We start from the raw sequence: 24,756 nt of genomic DNA on the forward strand, positions 1-24,756 counted from the left end.
TCGATGGTACGCCCACATCTTGAATACTGCGTACAGATATGGTCGCCTTATCTCAAAAAAGATATACTGGCAGTAAAAAAGGTTCTGAGAAGGGCAACTAAAATGATTAGGGGTTTGGAGAGGGTCCCATATGAGGAGAGATTAAAGAGGCTAGGACTTTTCAGCTTGGAAAAGAGGAGACTAAGGGGGGATATGATAGAGATATGTAAAATTATGAGTAATGTGGAGAGAGTAGATAAGGAAAAGTTATTTACTTATTCCCATAATACAAGAACTAGGGGTCACCAAATGAAATTGATAGGCAGCAGGTTTAAAACAAATAAAAGGACGTTCTTCTTCACACAGCGCACAGTCAACTTGTGGAACTCCTTACCTGAGGAGGTTGTGAAGGTTAGGACTATAACAGTGTTTAAAAGAGAACTGGATAAATTCATGGAGGTTAAGTCCATTAATGGTTATTAGCCAGGATGGGTAAGGAATGGTGTCCCTAGACTCTGTTTGTCAGAGGGTGGAGATGGATGGCAGGAGAGAGATCACTTGATCATTACCTGTTAGGTTCACTCCCTCTGGGGCACCTGGCATTGGCCACTGTCAGTAGACAGGATACTGGGCTAGATGGACCTATGGTCTGACCCAGTACTGCCGTTCTTATGTTCTTAGGTGCCATGAAAATCACTGGAATCCACAAACCCTGTGTTAGGTGCCTATGCTCCCTATACAATGCATGGAGAAAGATAGGGGCTTGGAATGGGATCCACAAAAGCCTGCACACTAGGTGGGGAGCTACCTAAACTGGCCAGTCACAGTTTCTGACAAGAACGGTGTGTTCTAAACTCTGCCCTTCTCCAGTCCTGCTAAAACCAGGATGGAAGGAGGCACCTATCTCTGCTTGCAAACCACAGGACTCTCTCCTGAAGACAGGTCTCTACGCTGTTTCTTCACAGAATGGTGGCAAAATACACCAAAGTCTACACAAGACATCAGCAGGGAGGGAGGCAGACTCCCTGTTAACCCAGGGGGTTAGGAACTCCCCAGGATGGGGGAGACCTCCCATTCAATCCTCCTCCACCACATAAAGGATTTAAGCAGCTTTCAGGTAAGTGTCCTAACCTCTGGACTACAAAGTCACTCTCATGGACTTTCTGATCCATTGCATATTTAATACACAGTGGAACAACTTCAGTAGGAGAGACTGTGAGAGATCTCATCAAAATATCCCATAATCCAGCAGTTAGGGCCCTCATCTGGGAAATCCCTCCTTCTCTTCAGGGGGAAATTGAACCAGGGTCTCCCATTATCTAACCACTGGGCTACAGGATAGGCCTCCCCTTCTCTTAGCCATTTTGAGTGGAGTTAGACATGCTCTGAGCATACTTATGGGATCAGGCCCCACAGGCGAGATAGAAAGAATGCAAATATCCACCTGGTTTGAATTGAGCATCATGCTGGGGCTCAGTGAGATTGATGTCCAGGAATCAATCTGAGGCAGCAATGCACATGCCAAGAGGAAGAAACTTAGATGCTTTGAGAAATTTTACATCAAAAATGTAGGTGCTTAATAAGATTAAGTGCCTACAGACTTAGATAACAGCTGAATGAGGGTGGTTTCTGGGTCGCAGTAGCACCTAAATCTTGGCTTTAGACATCTAAGCTCTTTGTGAACCTGGGCCCAACACACCTCCCAGTGCTCTCTCTCTCTTCAATTTAATTCTATCAGCCAATCTTATCCCAACAAGTGCTAAGACCACCTCTAGATATGTTTAAAAACCTTTTCTATTGCCTTCTGGTAGCTCATGCACACAATTGGAGTCAGACTGATAGACTATGTTATGCTCTTATGTTATGTTCGTAATTTTCAAGGGCATAGCACACCATAGATAGGCTTCTTCCATTCTTATGACTGAGCAGCCAATGTAAGAATTGATTTCCAACCACTTAGGGAAAGTGGAGATGATACTAACCAAAGTATACATTGGGTCTTATAAAACCTGGGTCACTTTACCTTAATAATAATGGCACATTTGAAGATTATAAAATTTATCTGCATCTAAAAACTACTCCTCAGCATCTGTGGACTGTATTAACTATTCTGTTTACCATGTTTGATTTGACAGCTTTTTTAATTTTTTGGAAAAGACTCTTATTTTTACAGCAAACTAAAATAAATATTATAGAAAGGACACTTGAAATTGTTCAACAATGGATTAAAGGATCCCAGAGTTGTAAATTATGAAGAAAAATTAGCTGTATGAAGAAAAATAGCTATAGCTGGGATTATAAATAGAGCTGGTAGCAGTCCCTATTAAGAAGGTTGCCCAACACTCTTTTTTTCAGTTGCTTAGAACTCTGCCAAACTTTAACCAACTGGCTGGTCTATTCTATGTTAGGTATGTGCCTCAGGCTGATTTTTTTGGGGGGTGGGGAGTGGAGGCGGTAAAATTTTAGACAAAATGTTTCAGCGGTTTCTGAAAACAATGGGGGGGTGTCTTGGCCATGTTAAAAAAATCTGGCAGTCTTTTCTGTGAAAAGCTTTAGCATCCTGGAGCAAAGATGTTAAATAAAACAGATAGATGCTCTCAGTAACAGAGATGTGCCTTTCACTGTCCCCATGAAAATCTGCTCAGATTTTGCCAAGTTATAAGACTTTGATCATCACAATTTGCACATGGATAGTAGAGACTTCTGAGATTTAGCAGCTAAATTCCCCAATAATTCCATCTGCACTGGGCATTATTCAGCCAGCCATTGCAGCTCTGGGCTGCTGCAAGCCATGTAACCTCTATGTCTGGGCATGTGAAATGAGAGCTAGGATACTATCTCTCATGGGCTCTCAGTGATCCCATGCTGGGTCCAGGCAGCATAGAGGAGAAAGTTGCCTGATTCAGATGTAGAGCGAACAAGAGTTGGACCGGGGTGGGGGGAGGTGGATGGTTGAGGGAGTATATTGGGACAAGGGGAAAGGGGGATAAGGTGGAGCCAGGCAGACTAGAACTTGCTAGGCAAGGAGACTGGGCCTGAGAGACAGTGAATAGGGGGAAGGAAGTGAGGGAAGGAGGAAAATCAGATCTGAGGAAGTGCCAGGTTGCAGGGCAGGAGAACTAGGACTAGCAGGGGAAGAAGACTGGAATAAAGAGCCAGGGAAGAAGGGGATAGGGGAATGGGACACTGAGATTGGACAAGGAGCCAGTGGGGATGAGGAATGTGAGCAGGGAGGGGTTAATGGAGGCCAGACTAGGGGAGAAATAGATTGGATGTTGAGCTGGCCAAGAGGATGAGACTGGGAAAGTCTAGGCAAGGAAACTGAGGACAAGGAGCAACTGAGCAAAGAGACAGGGACAGAGATAGGTGGGGAAACAGAGACTGAAACAAGATGTCGTGAGGGACTTGCTGGATATGTAAATTGGAGTCACATGGAGCAAAAGGGACCATGCTTGGGAGAAATGGGTAGAAGAGTTTGTGTGTACCAGAGCATACTCCACTCCAGGGCCTGGAATGAAACCCAAGATTCCTGACTTTCACTATTCCTCTGCCATCTGAAAATATCTGTGAAATCCACTGATGAAGTGTCCCATACCATGCTAGTGCTGATCCATACTGAAGATGACAATCCACCAGTTACCTACTGCTATCAGTTTCTCCATTAGCTCAAGTGACAGGTCTGTGTGGAGGATCTAAAGATTCCAATCCTGCTGAACCATGTGGCTACCAATATGATGTCACTTGACATAATGACATAGGGTCCTGTGAAGGGGTCAGAAGCCAAACCCACCTCTCACATCCTTCAAAGGGGGATTCAGCCAACCCAATTAATCTCCTAGTTAACTGCTAAGATGTATGACTGATTTAATTAAATAAGGAAGCTAATTAAATAAAGGCTTATGAGGAGACCCATGAGAAGAAAGAAAGTTTTTGAGAAGGGGAGCTCCTAGAGAGCTTGAACTAAGTAGAAGCTGTACTCCTAGAGCAAGGGAGCCTGAACTAATCAGGAGAGAAACCTGATGAAGATCCAGAGAGGAGGTAAGTAATGGACTCAGCTGGGGGACAGACTGGGTCTTACTGAATCTCTCAGCCAGGAAGTTGAGGCTTTGTATTGGACTTTCTGTTAAATAAATTCTGTGGGGAAGGTGGTCCAGAATACCTGAAGCTTGTTTGAGGTTTGTTTATACTCTGGCTGGAGGAAAACTGAGGCGGGTCTCCTCAGATGCACCACAGCTGACCCTAAGAGAGTGTACATGCCTGCACTGTGGCACAGAATTTTGGTGGGGAGTGTTCAGTGTGCCTTCTTAAAAACCTAGGAAATTAAACACATAAACCTAAGTTAAAACAACATTACTAAGACTGCAAAATCAAGTGTTTAAAAAGTTAGAATATATCAGAATTAAGGTTGCCTGTGCAATCCTAATTCCCCGCCTCCCATTTTATATATGCATTATAACAGTCTTTATTTGCAAGATCACAGTCCAATTTTTCCATAAGGGCCCTGTCTCATTCACAGAGGAATAAATCAACACTGCGTGGTGAAGGAGACTATAGATTCCTGCTTCATTTGTTGCAGAAGTTATAAAGGGATAAAGTCAATGAAGCAGGGGATTGCAGGAAGAGAAAAGATAGTCTCATGGTTAAGGCAGATGAATGCTGCCCTGGATAACTGTATTCTATTCCTGCTTGTGTTTTAGAGTTTCTGTATTATGCTAATCAAGTTACTTAAACCAAACTTTTCACAAGTGGTCATTATTTGTGTTCCTAATTTTTAGGGTATCTGACTTGACACTCTGAAGCCTTGGCTACACTGGAGAGTTGCAGCACTGGTGGTGGCTTTACAGCGCTGCAACTTACTCACCGTCCATACTTGCAAGGCACATACAGCGCTGTATCTCCCTGGCTACAGCGCTGCATGTACTCCACTTCTGCCTGGGGAATAACGATTGCAGTGCTGGGGTGATGCAGCGCTGCTCCGCCAGCGTGGCCACCAAAAGCGCTGTTATTGGCCTCCAGAGGTATTCGGAGGTATCCCAGAATGCCTGCTCAGCCACTCTGCTCATCAGTTTGAACTCTACTGCCCTGGCCTCAGGTGACCCGCCCTTTAAATGCCCCAGGAATTTTAAAAATCCCCTTCCTGTTTGCTCAGCCAGGTGTGGAGTGCAATCAGTGAATCTTTCCAGGTGACCATGCCTCCACACGTCAAACGAGCCCCAGCATGGAGCAATGGCGAGTTGCTGGACCTCATAAGTGTTTGGGGGGAGGAAGCTGTGCAGTCACAGCTGCGCTCCAGCTGTAGGAATTACAATACCTATGGGCAGATATCAAGGGCCATGCTGGAAAGGGGCCATGACTGGGACGCGGTGCAGTGCAGGGTTAAAGTGAAGGAGCTGTGGAGTGGCTATTGCAAAGCCCGCAAGGGAAACTCTCGCTCCGGCGCTGCCCCCATGACCTGCCATTTTTACAAGGAGCTGGACGCGATACTTGGGGGTGACCCCACCGCCAATCTGAGGACCACGATGGATACAGAGGAGAGAGGGAGAAGAGGGGGGAGGAGGAAATCAAGAGTGAGGGTACTGGGGTGGGGAGAGACACCTCGGAGTCCCAGGAGGCATGCAGCCAGGAGCTCTTCTCAAGCCAGTCACAGCAGCTAGTACTTGGTGAAGGACAAGCAGAGGAGCGGGTTCCCAGTAAGCAGCTTGTATTTTCAGGATGGAAATGTTTCAGGAGAGGAGGGAGGGTTAGGGCTGCATGCATGCATGCCTAGATGTGGAACAGCCCATTGATGTGTTCTATCACGTCGCGGTAATCGGCCTCAGTAATCTCTTCAAAAGTTTCAGCCAGAGCGTGGGCAATGCACTTGCGCAAGTTTATAGGGAGAGCCACTGTGGTCCTTGTCCCAGTTAGGCTAATGCCTGTGCTGTGCTGCGAGGGGTGGGGGGACCATTGCTGCACACAGGCAAGCTACATAGGGGCCAGGGCGGAATCAGCATTGCTGTAGAAGACCCTCCCGCTCTTCCCAGGTGACCCGCAGTAGCGAGATATCTTCCAGGATCAACTCCTGTGGAAAATGTTGGGAGAGTGTTCAGTGTAGGTGCCCCGTGCAGCTGTTTGCTTTCCCCAACGCACAGAAACCCCTGCACAGCCTTAAAGCAATCAGTCCCCCTTACTCACCATTTCGGGGCTCCTGTGGGTTATGTGCGCTCTCTTTGGTATGGGAAAATTATGCTAAAGTGAAGACTGTAAACTCCTTCACTGTGTGGGAATAACTGTCTGAGATATAAACAATGCTGCCTCTGTTAACTATTGCCTTTTTTGCCTTTCCACAAGAGACTTTTTCTTGGCTGCCCATGTTATCAACAGCTCAAAGACTCCAAAACCAGCGGAAGAAGCCGTGAAAGAGCAAAGACGACCTGCTGCAAGCAGTTATGGATCACTCTGGCAGAGAGAATAAAAAACTGCAGGACTAGAGAGAAAGGGAAAGCAGGATCCACCAGAGAAAAGCAGCAGCCAGGAAGAAAAGCACAAAGCAGCTGATAAGCCAAGCGGATTCTATCCAGGCGCTCGTAGCCATGCAGGCAGAGTACTACCGCGCCGCCCCCCCCATCCCAAACCTCTTTCCCTTGTGCCCCAATGTCAGCTCCAAACCCCCTTCCCCAGCATCCAGGTTCTTACCTCCACCAGCTGCCTCCAACACCTGTACATTCACCAACCAGCCCTGAGAACTACGACCCTTACCCTCTCCACTCAACCCCCATCACCATGCAGTATAGGCATCCTGAAGTGCAGCAGTCATTGCACAGCACTCCAGACAGGACATATTCAAACCTGTGACTGTACAGTTCCCCACCGCACCCCCCTGCCCATTTAGGTTCCCCAAATGTTGTGTCTGTCAATAAAGTTATTTTCTTTTCAATAAATGAATTCTTGGCTTCGAAAACAGTCTTTATTATTGCAGAAAGTCAAAGATACTGTAGCCCAGGAAAGAAACAGGCACTGAAAATCATTTTAGGAAAAACAGATTCGTACTAACATTGTACCACTGCACTTCACTCTTGTGCAAGGCACCAAACATTACTGTTGGTTTTCAGCCTCAAATTCCTCCCTCAAGGCATCCCTAATCCTTGAAGCCCTGTGTTGGGCCTCTCTAGTAGCCCTGCTCTCTGGCTGTGCAAATTCAGCTTACAGGTATTGAACCTTGGAGGCCCATTCCTGACTGAATGTTTCACCCTTCCCTTCACAAATATTATGAAGGGTACAGCACGCGGATATAACCGCAGGGATGCTGCTTTCCCCCATGTCTAGCTTCCCATACAGAGATCGCCAGAGTCCTTTTAAACGGCCAAAAGCACACTCCACAGTCATTCGGCAGCGGCTCAGCCTGTAGTTGAACCGGTCCTTGCTCCTGTCAAGCTTTCCTGTATACAGTTTCATGAGCCAAGGCATTAACAGGTAAGCGGGGTCTCCAAGGATCACAATGGGCATTTCAACGTCCCCTACTGTGATCTTCCGGTCTGGGAAAAAAGTCCCTGCCTGCAGCTTCCGGAACAGGCCAGTGTTCCGAAAGATGCGTGCATCATGCACCTTTCCAGGCCAGTCTGTGTTAATGTAAATGAAACGCCCACGATGATCCACAAGTGCCTGAAGAACCATAGAGAAATACTCCTTCCGATTAATGTACTCGGATGCTAGGTGGGGTGGTGCCAGAATAGGAATATGCGTCCCATCTATCACCCCTCCACAGTTAGGGAAACCCATTTGTGCAAAGCCATCCACAATGTCCTGCACGTTCCCCAGAGTCACGGTTCTTCTTAGCAGGATGCGATTAATGGCCCTGCAAACTTGCATCAAAACGATCCCAATGGTGGACTTTCCCACTCCAAACTGGTTCCCGACCGATCGGTAGCTGTCTGGAGTTGCCAGCTTCCAGATTGCAATAGCCACCCGCTTCTCCACCAGCAGGGCAGCTCTCAATCTCGTGTCCTTGTGCCGCAGGGTGGGGGCGAGCTCAGCACACAGTCCCATGAAAGTGGCTTTTCTCATCCGAAAGTTCTGCAGCCACTGCTCATCATCCCAGACTTCCATGACGATGCGATCCCACCACTCAGTGCTTGTTTCCCGAGCCCAAAAGCGGTGTTCCACGGTGTTGAGCTTTTCCGTGAATGCCATAAGCAATGTCGTGTCGTATGCATCAGGCGACTCGCTATCATCGTCGGACTCCTCATCACTGTGGAGCTTAAGGAATAACTCAACTGCCAAACGTGATGTGCTGGCGAGACTCGTCAGCATATTCCTCAGCAGTTCGGGCTCCATTTCCCACAGAAATCACACTGCACAGAAACCACTGGGAGAGTCACAATGGCGGCAAACGTGGACGGAAAAACAGGGACTGCTGGGATGTGAAGCAATGCATCACGGGGCGTTGGGACAGGAAGCAGAATGACCTGCACCCTTTCGTCCCCTTCCCACAACCCACAGCATCAAAATGGGACGAGGTGCTCTGTGGGATAGCTGCCCATAATGCACCACTCCCAACAGCGCTGCAAATGCTGCAAATGTGACCACACTGCAACGCTGGTAGCTGTCAGTGTGGCCACACTGCAGCGCTTTTCCTACACAGCTTTACGAAGACAGCTGTAACTCCCAGCGCTGCACACCTGCAAGTGTAGCCAAGCTCTATGGCTTGATTTGCAAAAGTGATGAGAGCACCTACAATTGAAGTCAATGAGAGATCCGCTTTGAATCTATGGAGTGTTATATAAAGGTAAATAGTCTGAAAAAGCAGGTTCTGGTTCTCAAATTGAATACCCAAAATCAGTGGATAATTTTTACCTCAATCTCTTTCTGCCTCAATTCTTCATCTATAAAATGGAGATAATATTCCCTCAGCTCACCGGGGTGTTGTGAAAATAAATAAATATTTGTAAAGCACTCAGATACTATAGTGAAGAGTATCGCAGAAAAGTCCATGAGAGAATTCTGTCTGAGTACAATGCAATAAATAACACATAGGGCTACACTTGGACACTGAGGAGAAAACAGTGTATTGAATAGCTTCCCATTAAATGAGCACCATCCATTCTGTGCACTAAAGGAGACAGAAGTCCTGTTTGGAAGAAAAATATTATGTGACTGTGACACTCTGAACCTCAAAGTAGCATCCTGGAACCTCCATATTCACCACTGTCATATAATTATGATATGTTTTGTACAAAGTATTCCTTGTGAGGTATCATTTTAAAAATCCTCATATGGTGAACATTAATATTCTGTTGGACTGTATGTGCTATCATTGTATTTGAAGTTATGAAGTTTTGTTATGTGTTTGTTACTGAAATATGTTGTGAGGTTGAGAACACCCACAATCAGCCTTTTAGGTACAACAATGGAGTAACCAGACAGCAGTTAATGACTCATTAACACACATCAAGGAAAGAATCCACCATCCCAGAAACTGTATAGAAAGAAGACGTCTCAGAGGGAGCACATATACAATGGACACTGTTTGACTCATGTCATAGCAAAAGATCTTTCCAACAAGTTGGAAGAAACTATAAAAGCGAGGAATGGACATCATCCTTGGCCTCAGTTTACTACACAACTCAACACCTGGAAAGAAACTCGTCTGAAGAATAAAGACTTTGAACTGGGGGAAGGTGATCCTGGGCTGGAAGGCAGCTCCAGCCTATGCACTGAGGATCTGTGACCTGATTGTACCATCTGTCAGGGTGAGACACTGCTTGATTCAAATCCTATATAGTTTGTAAAACTTATACCGCAGATTTATTTTTATTTCTTAAGTAACCAACTGTGATCTCTAGGCTTGCTACTTATCACTTAAAATCTTTCTGTAGTTAATAAATCTGTTTTTATATTTATCTACATATAAATAAATGTATTTTATATTATATCTAAAACAGTTTGTTTTGGTTGAAGTGCTTGCAAATCTCAGCTCAGTTTACAAAGGCTGGTGTGTCCTCTCCACATCAAGGAGGAGTGGACTCGGTAATGAACTTACACTGGCCATGTTTCTGACCAGTGCAAGATAGTATAGGGGCCATGCTTCTGACCAGTGCAAGAAGGTACAGTTCTGGAATTCAAGGAATGGGAGCAAGGGGCAATTGGCTGGATCCTTTCTATTGTTGGTTCATGAATGGCAGAGAGATCATTCATGTAACTCTGTTGGGTGTGTCTCTTTCTGTGTAAGTGCAGTACCTGCCAGAGATCTGTAGCTTGCCAACAGCATCACAGTGTGAGAGGCAGCCCAGGTTGATGGGACAGAGGGCTCAGTGGTCCCACAGTCCAGGTTGCACCCCAGGGACCCCGACACAGAGACCAGGTAACTAAAGACTGTCAAAAATGCAAACACTAGGGGAGCAAATTAAGGTTTTATGGGCAACCTTAGCATCAATCTGCTCCTTAAACTATTTTGAAATAGTTAATTTTTCCATATTCTTGCAACGAGCTCTAGCTAGGCAGATACCAGAGCCCCTATAGAATCTCTAACTTCAGTGGGACTCCATTGACACAAAGGTCATTAGAGGAGTAGGGCCTAAAACTACAATATAGTCAGTTTATATTTTAGCTATAGCTGAAATACAAAACTGCCAAATGCATTGAAGTCCTCCCACATTTGATCAGAACATGTGTTATAGAAATGCACTCCCAAGAATGGCAACATTTGAAAAACTGATAGCCACAAAAGCTCAAGCAGCTTGAAGTCATGAGTTTTCCCTAATTTTGGAACACTTTCGTTGTTTTGTAACAAGATTAGATTTTTTTTGTTGTTTCTAGAGTGTTTTGTCACCCAATCCTCAAATGTAAGCAAACATTTGTCAGATTATTGCTGAAACTTGTGAGTTAGTCACAGTCCTTAACAGAACCTCCAAAGGCTAGCCTTTGGGGCCAAAGAAGCCTGTGGACATGGGTTCTCAGTTATGTTGTGCATCTGCCACACCAGTAAAAACAAAACCATGAGGATGTTTGGATTTTTGCAAATTCCTTCTCTTCAGTTGAGCAGCTTCCAGCACAACTTGGGGAAGACCAGGGAAGAATTTTACTCACATGAATGCATCTGATGCAAGGGGAGACACCTCCACCTTTCCCCTTCTACCTTTCTCCCTCCCCCACTACCATCAACAGTCCCAACTACTCAATGCACAAGAGAAAGAAAAAAAAACAAGGCAGAACCATCAGACACTGAACCAATGGCATGATATGAAGATACAGACATCGCAACTTTGTAAGGCAGTTGCGTGATATGGTTTGGGGAACCCCCAAAACTAACTTCACAGTCGATTCCCAAAATCTTACAGTAGGTGTTTGGTTAAGAAGAAAAGCCACCAGCCTTGCTGGTTTCCTTTGAATATCATAAATAGGTGAGGAAGGGAAAACAAGAGGAATAATTTTCTTGTATGCTGAATTTGAAGTTTTATGATAAGTTCATTAAATAGGGCATTTTAAAGCAAAAAACATTTGGGTTTTTTTTCAACATTCTTATCACAAAGTCATCTGAATATATTTGGTTCAAACTTTCCTAAAGAATTTGATTCAATACTGCATCACTCCAGTTTTACACCACTGTAACTGAACTTCACTGAAACCAGGGACATCAGCATAAAACAGTAACACAGAGGTGAATCAGGCCATGAGACTGTTTGAACTTACACCAGCTAGAACAGTCCCCTATTTTCCAGTGGTCCGAGAGCAGTCAAGAGCATCATACTCTACTCTCTCAGCCCTTTGCTGGACCTACCATGCCCTCTGCACTGATGATGATACAAGAGACATCTGACAATTATCCTAAAAATGTACGAATCCTCAGCTTCTCCTTTAGGACATCTTCACAGTCACTTTGCACCACTACAGTAGTGCATGTTGACTTTAGTGGGGGTTGATGACCTGGCCCTATAAATGCAGTTTATGGAACAATGGCATGAGTATAAACCCCTATTATCACACGATTCCATATGGTTTCTTATGTCATCCGCCTTCCAGTAGTGCATTGTGCAACAAGACCAATATCTATCATGTGGCTTACATAAACTCTATTCATCCTCTCTCACACTACCGTTAAAGTCTTCTCTCATTAATTTGTCTGCGGCACTTCACTCAAAATATGAATAAATTAGCAAATATATATGATGCTTAGAATATTAGATTTAAGTTTTTTAGCAAAGTATACAAATGAATCCATTTTAATAAATCTATTTAAATGCACAGGAAGAGGAATTCACACATTTGAAAACTAACATAAATGCTATTCTAAGAAAAGGGAACACAGAAGGAAAATGTATTGTGATCTGATGGCCCTCTGACAAATGGCATAAGGCTGTTATAAGACTAAAAATACCTCTCCTAACATTTAACTTGCCATACCTTCTGCTCTCCAATAAGTTCATCCTCTCATCGGCGTGCCTGTCTTTCCCCTTACACAACAACTATTTATCTCTTGACATAATTTGCTAAGTATTCTTTGCAAGTTCCTCATCCACTTTTTGTATCAAATGCAGTGTACAATTTATTTCACAAGTTTCTTGCACTTAGCACGTTTACAAATCCCACCAGATTACAAAGCTGCTTTAACAAAAACCATACCCCATGAAAATACATTCCTCAACCATCCATTACACTGGTTCTATCAAAAGCATAATGGATATTAATGCCACTTTAAATAAGGATTCAGCTTCTTATACAATTTTAAATTATAAATGTGATCAAGTGGCATGAAAAATTACACTTTCATCTCTGTTAAACTAAGAATCAGATAAGCCTCTCGTTCCTTAAAAATTAAGATACTGTTTTTCTTGTTAAAAGATGCTTAGAGCTTTGCAGTGGTTTTATCTTTTTCAAAATTGCCCCAATTACAGTCAAATTTTAAAAAGTATTCATTCAAACCTTAATAAAAAGTGAGATCATTTGTTATTAGTATTTAAAGTCACACCCCAAAATGTATCTCAGCCTTTAGCAACTCCAACATATTTAAACAAACAGTAATTCAAATCCTCTAGTAGACATGTCACTATTAAACTCTAATAGCTAAATCCTGTAATGAGCTCTGTTCAATCAGTGGGGCTCTGCATAGTCACAGGGATCCACCCAAGGAGAGTAATTTGCTGGATCAGGACCTTTGTTTTAAATACAGTAGCTACCTGCAGGAGCACTAGTTAATTTAGGGGGTTGTTAATGTGATCTGAAGCATTTCATCATTTATCTGCTAATCTGAACCTGAAATTCCTAAACAGTGACTAACAGTGGTTACAAATGACCTTCTTATGGCTATTTTATGGCCTATGATAATTTGGTGCCAACTAGTTCATTCCTAATGGGCAAACCTGTCAAAAACCACCACAAGCATTATGGTTGGCAGGCTCAGCAGAAAGACCAAGGACTGAATAGGCACAGAAATTTTAAATTACCCTCTCATCCTTGTCTATCCAAACAAATTCAAGCTCATTGGTGAACCAATGAAGGAAGGCTTGCACTAATACTGCAAGTTGAAGGGAAGACTTCACTTTCCAGTACTTTCAGTCCTTGTATCTTTCATAAGCACTGGATTCATTTTAAAATAAAAATACACCACAATAAGCCAGTATCACAGTTAGCTACCAATGAAGGTTGAACAGCTAATGAATATAAATGCTTACATCTCCTCTAACACAGCCTAAAAAAATTGCAGTGAAAACTTTGAGCAATGTGTATTGTCAAAATGTTCTATTTGTATGTCTCATCTCTGAATCCTTTGTTCTATATAGATCATCCAGTTGTGGCCAGTACTCTAACTAGTTACAGCCACAAAAATACTTTATCGTTTATTTGAAAATATTAAATACTTAGTCTCGATCTTTTCCATTCAGTTTATTGGGAACCAAACTGATAGTGCATTTCAATGTACCTGGTTTAATTTTAAAAGTGCTGGAACAGTCATTTGTGAAGACTTCAGATCCTAACAGCCATAGGCTTCACATTTAGAATGTTGTCTTTTATTCTGATCAGATAAAAAGATTATAGAGGGCCATGTAATACTCTTGTCCATATGACCAACTCATCATCCCATTAGAAACCCTGTGTAGCTGTACCAGAACTTTCATTTTCAAGATATATGAGCTTTTGTCATAAACTGACATATATCTTCTACAATGTGAATTTTCAATTTGATATAAAAATGATGGATATATCATACAATTCAGAAAGCATTGAGAACAGCAACCTGTCACTGAATTTAAAATTTATGGCAACCTGTTTGAAGTGCATTGCATTAAGACTGGTACTGTTTTTTATTACATCACATTTTAAAGGAACTACTACTATGGGCAATGGGATATACCAATGCGGGGCTTCCTCAGTCTCTCCTGTTCAAGCTGTCCCACTGTGGCTAAATAACAAGAGTGATCAGAGCATGGGGACTAGACACAGGGTTGCTCAGCACCCACATGGGTGCCCTAACCACTGGACTATAGAATCATTCTCAAACACTCTCTCTCTCTTTGGCCCAGTGACGGTTCCACTGTAAATAAATGCCTCAATAGTCACTGAGCCAGAGAGAAAAAGAGAATGTGAGATGGATTCGGTACTCCAGTGATTAGGACACTCATCTGGAATGGGGGTGACCCTAGGTCCAGTCCCCCTGCATCATAATTCATCCCTACTGAAACAGCTTTAGCAAGAGACACTGAGGGAGCCCTACATCAGAATATCCCATAGCTCAGTGGTTAGAGCACTCTCCTGAGCGATGAGGCCCCGGTTCACCTCTTTTCTTCCTCTTTGGCAGAGAGGGAGGAACTTAAAATGGATCTCCCGCATCCCAGATGAGTGCTCTAACCATGGGCTACAAGTTATAAAAAGGATGGCAGCACCAGCAGCACCTCCTCCTCCAGCCATCTTGTATGGCGTGAGGCTGGTGCTTAACTCATTTTCACAAGAATCACCTTAGGAGCCTGATTCCAATTCATGGATTGCTAAGCAGCCCAGCCTCAAGCACCTATCTCCAACAGAATGGGACTCAGCACACACCACTCTCACCACCATCTCCCATTGGCTACTCTAAGCAGGTCCTATCTGGCACGCTGGCTTTTCTGGATTGCATTCTAAGGTGCTTATCTCTCCCCATTTTACTGTACAGGGAACCAAGGCACCTAACTCAGCTTTGTGGATCACAGTAGTGTTGTTATTTTCTTGGCATCTAAAAATTAGGGGCCTGGACACTCAGCATTGCAATGCCCAGGTTCCTTCCTGAAGCCCACCCTTTGTTGGTACCTCATTGAATGAACTGTTCATACTTCATTGACTAATAGTTACTAAACCCCATCCCCATGTAGTTGCACAAGTGCTTTTCCACTGAAGGAGAAAGTAGTTTATCTTTCTGCCCCCTTGCAGGCCTATTGCTTGTTTAATTATTGCTTTGCCTACGCATTTAAGAAACTGATTGTGTTATAACTTTTTCAAAGTTTAGGATAGTTTGTAACACTAGACTTTGTACAAATCCCAAACAAATTCAATAAAGATGCATTTTTAATGTGCTTAGTAAGCTCTGAAATAGGCACTAAAAGAAATATTGTTTCAGTATATTAAGTACTGCACAAATATACATGCATAGTTTTTACTACAAGATGAAGGTTACTTTTACTATTCACAGAAAATATTTTTTAATGAGTCAATTTAATTGATTCAGGGATCTACATGTAAAACTGGCTCCACTGCTAATCTCAAGAAGTCCAATTTAAATAGACATTTTAAAATATTTGCCTTTCAAAATAAAAGGTCACATTGGTAGATGCCAATCAAGGATACAGAAAAAGAGAAGAAATGTGAATTATAATTTGCAGAGGATTACATTAACTAGATGTAAGTACATTCTGTTTTACTATAACAATAGCCTCTGTTAAGGTTTGCAGGCCTCAGCACAAGTAGTTTGGGAATAGGAATGACAGCATAAACAAAACTTTGAAAAAGAGACAGATTTATGAGGGTGGAGTTCACTATTAAACAGTAGATTAGAACTACTCCATACCTTGCGGCTGAAAATGTTTGAAAGGGTGCAACAGTAAAGGCTGAGTAGACAGATTACAGCATACTTGGTTTCATAGCCCTCTCCCTCAACATGCAGACTATCCAGTTATTAAACTTTAGCTGTAGAGTTCTCCCCTATGTACAAAAACTAAAGAGCTAGTGAGCATCCACACAAACAGTTCAAAGATAAGCAAACTGATGCATTGATTTTATTTGTAAAAGGCTAGTTGATGAAATCAGGATATACTGGTTTACACTTTAAAAATGAAGTTGGTAAACATCTATTAAATACAGGGTTAATCAAAACATAGAGGATACTTTATTTTAAAGATTTGTTTGCAGAACTCATTCCCCCTTTTATGAGATTATTAATTTCTGAGTTTTAATCGCTGACTCATCATCCCACACTATAGAAATGAATACACTAGTGGAGCACACACAATACACTCAGCAATAAAACACAAAACAACAAAGAAAGTGAAAGCTGCATTTGTTCAGCATGTCATTTTGCTCAGCCAACCATAATGCCATAGCCTACCACTTATTGTTTACTCTGTCGAAGGATTATTAAGAATTACCCTGCATTCGGCTATTTTTTTTAAGACGTAAATTTGGATGGAAAGTGATTGCCACTTGATATTTGAAATCGATTGGTCGACTGTGACCCTTCGTTTACAGGAGACTCATTTAACCGCTAGGATCTCTGATTTGAAAATACTCAAGATACAAATCAATCGCAGTTTTGTGTCACTTATTTTTTTTTAAACAATCTAAGGAATGAACAAGACTCGACTCGAAGTTCACACACACTGGTACTACTATTTTTTTAAAAAATGTGTTTACATGTCTGATTTAGTTCTAGTCGGTGGGTTTATGAGTCCGTTTCTCTTGACAGTTTATGTCGCTGCACAATGATTTTTTTTTAAACTCACACAGAAGTTAACTCTTCTGCTGCCTAAGGAATAACAGAAATGCATGCTTATCTCCAATTAAGGAATAACAGAAATGTATGCTTATCTCCAATTAAATAAAATGGAAAGGTTGTGTGAGGATCCCGATATAGCTATTGATACTTATATGGGGGGGGTCGAAACGGGATAGAAAGCTAAGAGAATTAGGTAAAGGGGTAAACGCTTGTTCCTATAAAGAATGGGCTGTTTATAAATAAAATACCATTTATATATTAAATCCATTGTTAATTACGGTTTCTGAAGTTTGTTCTCTATGGGATTAAAGCAAAGGGCTATATCCATGCCCGAACAGGATTTCTGCCTCCTAAAAGGCAGATGCAGCATTTCTCTGAACAAAAATGTCTGTGAGTCCTACCTTGTGCCAGTGCTTGCAACATGTGGAGCTGAATCAACAGAAACGCCCACCATCCGCGACAGAAGAAGAAACAGAAGTTTAACTTTATCATCATCCGGTCTCTCCAGCTATTCCTTCGTGCAATAATTTCTCGATCCACCTTTCTTCCAACTATTATTTCTTCACGGATCCCCAGTCGATCCGACTGCCTGATGACACTTTTGTCAGCTCTTTGGCCGTTGATCACTCCACACCCCGAGGCCGGTTTCTCTTTGGTGGGTTGAGGACATCGCCCTTTGCCTTCATCCTGAAGTCTGGGGGGAACCGAAACCCCCGGTTTACAGGAGCGGAGGATTCGGTGATTTGTGCTCACTTTGCATGCAACCCGAAGGCAGCACGCCGTGTGCATGACTGTGTTATAATCGCCATCTAAATCAACGTATCTTGTGGAGGTATTGATTGCACCAAAACAACCAGGCAGAAATGTGAAACACATGTTTCTTTGCACTGTCACATCCAATGCCTTCAACGCTGAGAGAGTAAGTTTATTGGCGTTAGTATTCCAATAAATCTGGATCCTTCATCACATCGCTAGCAAAACCAGAGAGAGCGATTGATCCATTTAGAGAGCCACCAGCAGACAATCCAGAGAGCACCTTTCATACCGCAAAGATGACGGAAACTATTCCCACTTGTGATTGTTATGGAGCAGGTTAGTTTTCCGCATGTGTCCCATTCCCCGTTAAACCCCTGCTACAGAAGTGTTAAATGCTTGTATGAGTAGAAAATAAACCTAAAACCAAGGGAAAATATCGCACTACTCCTTGAACTAAAGATTTATTTCAGACAATTGCAAGATTAGCCATGCAGACAGAGTAGGCTCAAGATATCTCCCCAGAGCTCCACAATTATATTAATCCGATTTTCCTTTGGCTACAAATCTGTCATCAATATGAGGGTTTGAAGGGTCCTTGACCAGGTAGATTTAGCAGCCCTAGCTGTGATTCCAGTTAGATTTGAAGTCAGCTACAGGCCAGTAGGGGTGTGACTCGAACTCTCACACTCAGCCGGAGGTGGGGGAAACCTCAGTTGCTCAGATTTCCCTCCTAGCAGGAAGGTGCTGGTCTGTTTCTTGCAAGGGAACCGCAGTAAAAACCACCTCCAAAAACATGCAAAGGATTTGCTTCTGGTCGGTAGCGAAAGCAACAAAGAAACCCTCTGCTGGGGCGTTTCAAGGAGGAGGACGGAAAATCGCCTGAAACAAGCAGCAACAAGGTGAAATCCTTCCAGTCCTGTTGCTTATGTGGACTCCTCCTACGTTCCTTGTTTGTGCAGTCCAGGGCTCCTGGTTCTTCCTGTGTGTCTCTCCCTCAGAGAAGCTGCAAACACAAGAGGAAAAGCTCTATCGGAGCAGCAATAAACCCCTACACAATAAAACAAAACAAAGTAAACGCTAAAGGTTTAACATGTGAACAAAGCGGGAATTGGTCCCCTCGCCCCTTAAAGAGAGCGGGGGAAAGTTTTTTAGAGGTTTTTCCTCCTCAGTTTTTGTCCTGATTGTTAAAATACAAATAGGAAAAAAGCGAATCAGAACCAAAAGTAAAACAAATCACCAAGGAAGGAAAGGGATCAAACAAAAATCCTGCCAGCTCCCTCCCTTGCCCGCCACAGGACTGAGCCTGAACTTTCCTCACCCCTCGCTCTGTATCACCTGGTATTCAACCCTACCCCTATCGCCCACACTTCACAACCCCACCCCCACTTTGCTGAGTCCAGACACTCCTCTCGTGGTCCCTACCCCCTTGCCTCCCTCCTCTCCCACCCCCCCTTACTCAATCCACATCCACTTCCCCTCCCCATCCAACCATAAATACCCCCATCTCCCCAGCCTGACTCACACAGCCCTCCCGTCCCATTCCCCCTCATCCCCTGACCTACACCGAGGAGGGCTGGGGCTGTGTGGGGAAACATCCCTCCCGGGGCCAAGCAAAGCTGCTGTAAGAGAACGGGGGGGGGGCGCTGTCAGAGGCAGGCGATGTGCGGGGGTTGGGTGTATTCACACAGGTTTGCCCGCCCGTTCTGTACAGGCGCGGGGGGGGGGTAGGAGGAGGGAGCCCAGCTCCCTCCCCCTCACACACTAGCTGGCAAGGAGCGCGGGACCTTCCCGCAGCCGCATGGAACGCTCACCGTCCCAACCTTCCCTCCCGCCCCCGACCCTTTCCGAGGCACCGCCTCCAGCCAGGCGACTGATTGGACAGAAGACGTGGGGGGGGAGAGGGAAAAGAGAGGGGGAGGGGGTGGGGCGTTGTTTAACGGCCGCGCGCGGTAGCCCGGTGGAACGTCGTCCCTGGTCGTCGCGCTCGCTGCGCCCCCTAGGTTTGCAAGCCGGCCTCTGCAGCGGAAAGGGTGGAAGGGCAGGCACGCCCAGCAAAGAATGGGTGCGACTGCTGTAGCTGCGGGCCAAGAATCTCTCTCTGTGCATCCCCTGAAGCTATTAATTTTTGGCAGCAACGAGCAAAAGGAGGGATTTGATGGAAGCCAGGGAGCCTAGAGGTACAAATGAACGCCCTCCCCCTTCTCTCTTTGTGTGGTGCTTTAGCTCAGCCTGCAGGGGCTAACAGCGCTGCAAAGTTCTTGAGCTTTGTTTTTTTTGATATACCAGCAAATGTTTCAACTAGGTTTGCGCCCAACCTTTTCTTTTTAATATCGTGGCAAGATAGCTGTTGCGTTGGATTCACCAGGAGAACACAGGAAACTGTCACGTCAAATGTAAGATGTTTCTGTGTTATGGAAGGGTATGAAGCTTTGGCAAAGAAATCAGAGGCATTTAAATTAAGCCAGTTCTTCCACGTTGCCCTGTTTTCTTGCATAATAAAAAGGAAAGTCTCCTACCCCACCTCACAAACGAGCATGTCATCTGTCAGCCCCACACCTGTGCAATCTCCTTCCCACATAGTATCCAACAAGTGCAACATATCTGTAGCCCTTCCACTCTCTAATGTGTAACAGGTTCATTGATATCTAATAGTCACATGTGCACGTTTTTACTTATTCAGTAACTAATGGGTGGCTATAACGCCCCCAGTCAGTATCAGGCTCATGATACCCAGTGCCCTGCACATTCTTTTGCTCTTCCCCTTATTATCTAATAGATGCATTATATATCCCAGCTTTTCCCCAGTTTTTTTTCTGTTTCCATCGTTGAATTAGTGCATAGTATGCCTCTGCCCCTACAGATGAACCCTTTCCACTTCAGTATCTAATATCAATATCCCACTGTGTTGCATATCCTAACAGGAGATCTAGGCTACCCCAATGCTCTGTAACCTCTCCCTAGTAACCAAAAAACAAGCTGTATTTCAGCCCCAACCTTATTAACAACCAGATGCATGATGTACTCTATCCCAGTACATTTTCCCTCACTGCTGTGAAACAGGTGAATAATTATAGAACTCAGGACTCCACTCTTATACTCAAGTCCATCCCTAAGGTCTGTTTTCAGTACACTATACTATAAGCTGAGCCAAGACTGTTTTAAACTGTGTAGAGAACTGGTCTCAGGGGTACAACTGTGTTTATAATTTTTGTTGAGCTATCAACAATTCACTGCAGTGGGGAGAAACTATTTTAAAACTAGTTGTTTGAAGGTGGGGTGGAGGTCTAATTTACTCTAACTGGAAATGCATAACACACTTAATTGGGTTTTTAATTACCACAAAGCAGTATTACGGCTGTAGATCTGCCTGACAAGTTTGGAAGTTCAGTTTCAGATTTTAAGATCAGTTTGAAATCAGTGGGTGTCATTTGCTATAGGGCAGCTGCCCCATGACAGAGGTGTATATTCTCCACTTTTTGGTTCTCCCCCCCCCTGGACTTTGGAGGATATAATATGATATATAATGTTTTGTATGCTGATGCAACTTTGCCACACACTCCAATCCTTTTTTTTTCCTGAAATGACATCCCTGCATGTAGGAAGAAAGGCTCAGGTACTCTATTATTTAAGTTATAGTGAAGTTGAAGGTGGTTATCAGTACTGAAGAAGTAGCGGTTGTTAAAATAATCATCAGGCAGTTTAGGTCCCAAATTAAGGCTTTATAAAAGATGAGTTATAGAAAACCTAGCAGTAATATGTTTGTTTCCATTATTTTGTTTTCACTGAAGCCATGTTGTTTCATTCCAAGGAAAATTCATTTATAGTTGTCTCAAACCCACAGGATTGTGCTGGTGTATAAAAATAGGAAAATTAAACTAAACTAGACAATTTTCATCATCCAAGCCTATGAAGTTGAGTGAAATAAAAAAAAATACACCATCTAAATAAAAGTAAATCAGTTTTAAAACATTTTAATTTTAATATTTAGTAACAAATAAAGACACCTGCTTTTTTTTTTTTAAAAATCTCTTCAACCTGATAATGCCTCTTTAAAATTATTCCCCTGTGTATTTTCAGTAGGGAGGCAGTGTGTGTTTGATTACTTTTTTTTGACCTGGTAAAGTGCCTTTAGTCTCCTGAAGGGCAAAAATGGTATTTTCTTCAATCATGTTAGCTTAACGCAATTGAAGGGCCCTCTTATCTGGCTTGCTGAGACACAGAATAACATGTTTGGAGACCTGCTAGCTGGGCTGGGTGGAACTTAGGCTACTACACACCAGCCTGACTTCAAAGATGTTAGCCTGCATCTTAACAAGTGCTTTTAAATTGTAGTAAGCTAAGACAATTGAAGACAATACTGTACCATTTTTGGCCTTAAACACAAGACCTGTGTCTCTAAAATGCAGCTCTGTTGTTTTGGAGAAGTTTTTTTTTTAAGTGTTGCAATGTGAGATGGCTGCCTGGATGTTGATAATATTGCTTTTGCTGTTTCCATGATGCTGTTCCACACTTGCTCTCCACTCTCCCTAATGTACATTATGAGTGAGGAGCAAAGTGCTGAACTGGTGGCAGGAAAGGTGGTAGAACAGCTGTCCCATGTAAAACCAAGACAACTATTAGAGACTTATGAAGGCAAACCAGTGGGGGTGGGGGGAAGCATAGAAGACAAGGAGATGGAGCCAATGGTGTAAAAAGACAGGCAGATGGTGGAGAAAATATGATAAATATGCAGTTCCTGTAATTTAAAAATAACTAAAATGCAAACATGATACCAATTATATTGTAAGCTATATAATTTTATAACATCATTGTAGAATATTGTATCATTTTATTTATATACGTGATGAAAACATAGAGAAACATTAGAAACAGAGGGCAGAAAACAGGTGAAGGAAGGAGTAGAAAACTCACCTACCCCAAGAGATGCCAGCTCTCTGAGGACAGCTCTTAAGCTAAAAAAGAAGGATCATAAAACCACACTATAGAGGAAACTAACTAAAGATAAACAACACAGTTCTTGGTTTGGTAGGAAAGAAAAGAGGGGAACAAATAGCCATGCAATAAATTGACAACTTGAATCTTTATGTTACTCAATGGCTTGGGTGTATTTGTTGTAATTTTACTTCTGACATTAACAAAAATGTTATAATTTTGTCACAAATAGTTAATTTGCCCTGACTCGTATAATTATACCGAATACTGCTACAGTTGTGACTTTTGTCAGCCAGTCAGACTCCTGTGGAGGGAGTATCTCAAATATGCCTGATTATATTTGTTTTCAACAAATGTACCCTATCTTACTTTCCTAAAGCTATCCCATTCACTGATGGATAATACTGAATTGCAAGGTTGGAAATCACACCAAATTCTAGTTTTCTAGCCAGGAAATCACTGATTTGGTTGCTTATGTTAGTCTGTAAGTAAACTTAGTCATTTTGTCTGTCATACATTTTTCCAGAAAAGGCATTTGTGACTAAATTGACACCAGCATATAGTATTTTCCACCAAGATGTTTTCTTTGATGTTTTACTGTGCTCAGAAAATATAGTTGGTAAAGAAAAAAACAGCAATAGCTTTGAAATATAAGAGGAAAGACACTTCTACATTGACAGGTAATACCATAGAACAAAGAAGTGGCATCAGCAGCATAGGTGTTAATATTCAAACTCTCAAGAACACTATTTATCCTCTTGTACTTGAGCATCATATCTTGTCCTATGATCTTCATCCAGGTCTTCCTTGCTCCATCTTGAATAAGCTGCTAAGCTATAGAGCAATTCAAGTTTCTGATGTAGAGAACCCTTCTGTGTATACAACATGTGTCTGTACAGTGGTGACAATAAGAATTCCAAGCTTCCTGAGTCCTGGAGTTCATTCTTAGACTTGGATTTTGCTTTAATCTAAAATTACGGTGCAAATTCATCACTAGGAAAAACAATTGCATTAACTTAACTATATGGTTGTTCCAAAAGATTTTATACTACTATGAATACTCTTCCTGTCTTCCTGAGAGACAAAGCTTTAGAAAACAACAGATATGTGATTGAAAAATAACTTATTTTAAAAACAGGATGGCTTTGCAACCCAATAAATCAGTCTGAATATAGTAGACTATTGGAGGGTCTGAAATCTTCCTAAACAAGGGGGTAGTCCCAAGGGTCACTAGCCAGCTGCTCTGCTTTAATGATGTAAATCTGCTCCTACCTCAATAATAAAGATTGGAGGAGAATAAAAAATATCATATTACATAGCTGGGAATCCCATGAGAAGCATTATACAATGACCTCACCACACTTCTGGAAGTGTCTTCTGCAAAGAAGACAGCTCAGGAATAACAATAAGAATTCAGATAGAATTCTGAGGGATTAAATAACTTAATATTATATGAATTATAATGCCTCTTACACAAACACAGTAACAGTCTTGTGTTTTTTTCTGTTTGGTTTTAATTTACTAAAAAGCAGTTAAACATAGAAGATAAGTTCAAATGCCATCCAGCATCTGAGCCTAAGTTCAAAAATGCCAGCAACTTCAGAGTTAAAAGTTTTTCACTTACTTCGTAGTACCATTGTGCCAAGATATAGGAATCTGAGAACAGTAGAGCTACAATACTAAGGCACAGCGGTAAGAGTTAAGGGCAGAGTGAGCAGACTGACTGAACTCCACGTTTCATGGCTTTTACGAATTTAAGACTTGTCCTCATAGTGCTTAACATAGCTATGTTTAATATATTAAAAAGCCAGATGAGCAGATTTGGACAGTATCTGTACAGTCTCTAGAAAAGGGTACGTGTAGCTTCTGAGTTACCCCCATCTTCTGCATTATGCCAATGTAACACAAGGCCATCCCATTTTACTGTCAGAAGAAATTTACAATGACCTGGCCACGTTTCCCTGCTGTGTTTTATGGAGTAGAGAGTTAGCGGAGTAACACAAAGGATCAAGACAACAGGTTCTGCGTTTTTGAAATGTAAATGTTTGAAAACATTCTTGGAGCCTCCAGGAGGAAGACCACAGGAGCTGTAATGATTTTACTCCAGACGAGTTTGGATAAAATGTAGAGAGAGATCTTATTTTAACAAGTCTGCA

The 24,756-nt window shown here is 42.7% G+C and overlaps 1 protein-coding gene across 4 annotated transcripts in view; it reads right to left on the reverse strand.

Moving 5' to 3' along the window:
* SDK1 (sidekick cell adhesion molecule 1) overlaps nt 1-19,025 on the reverse strand; it is a 672,152-nt gene extending 653,127 nt beyond the window's left edge. For 2 of the 4 annotated variants that reach the window (XM_050966274.1, XM_050966277.1), the window contains exon 1: nt 17,314-18,747. In XM_050966274.1, the coding sequence (XP_050822231.1) occupies nt 17,314-17,788 (475 nt within the window). In that variant the 5' untranslated portion in view covers nt 17,789-18,747. Of the gene's footprint in view, nt 1-17,313; nt 18,748-18,986 lie in introns of those variants that run through there. The other 2 variants (XM_050966275.1, XM_050966276.1) reach the window with 2 other exon arrangements.
* Nucleotides 19,026-24,756: the final 5,731 nt, after the last annotated feature.

Source organism: Gopherus flavomarginatus, chromosome 9 (assembly GCF_025201925.1).
Source record: "Gopherus flavomarginatus isolate rGopFla2 chromosome 9, rGopFla2.mat.asm, whole genome shotgun sequence".
Taxonomy (NCBI): Eukaryota; Metazoa; Chordata; order Testudines; family Testudinidae; genus Gopherus; species Gopherus flavomarginatus.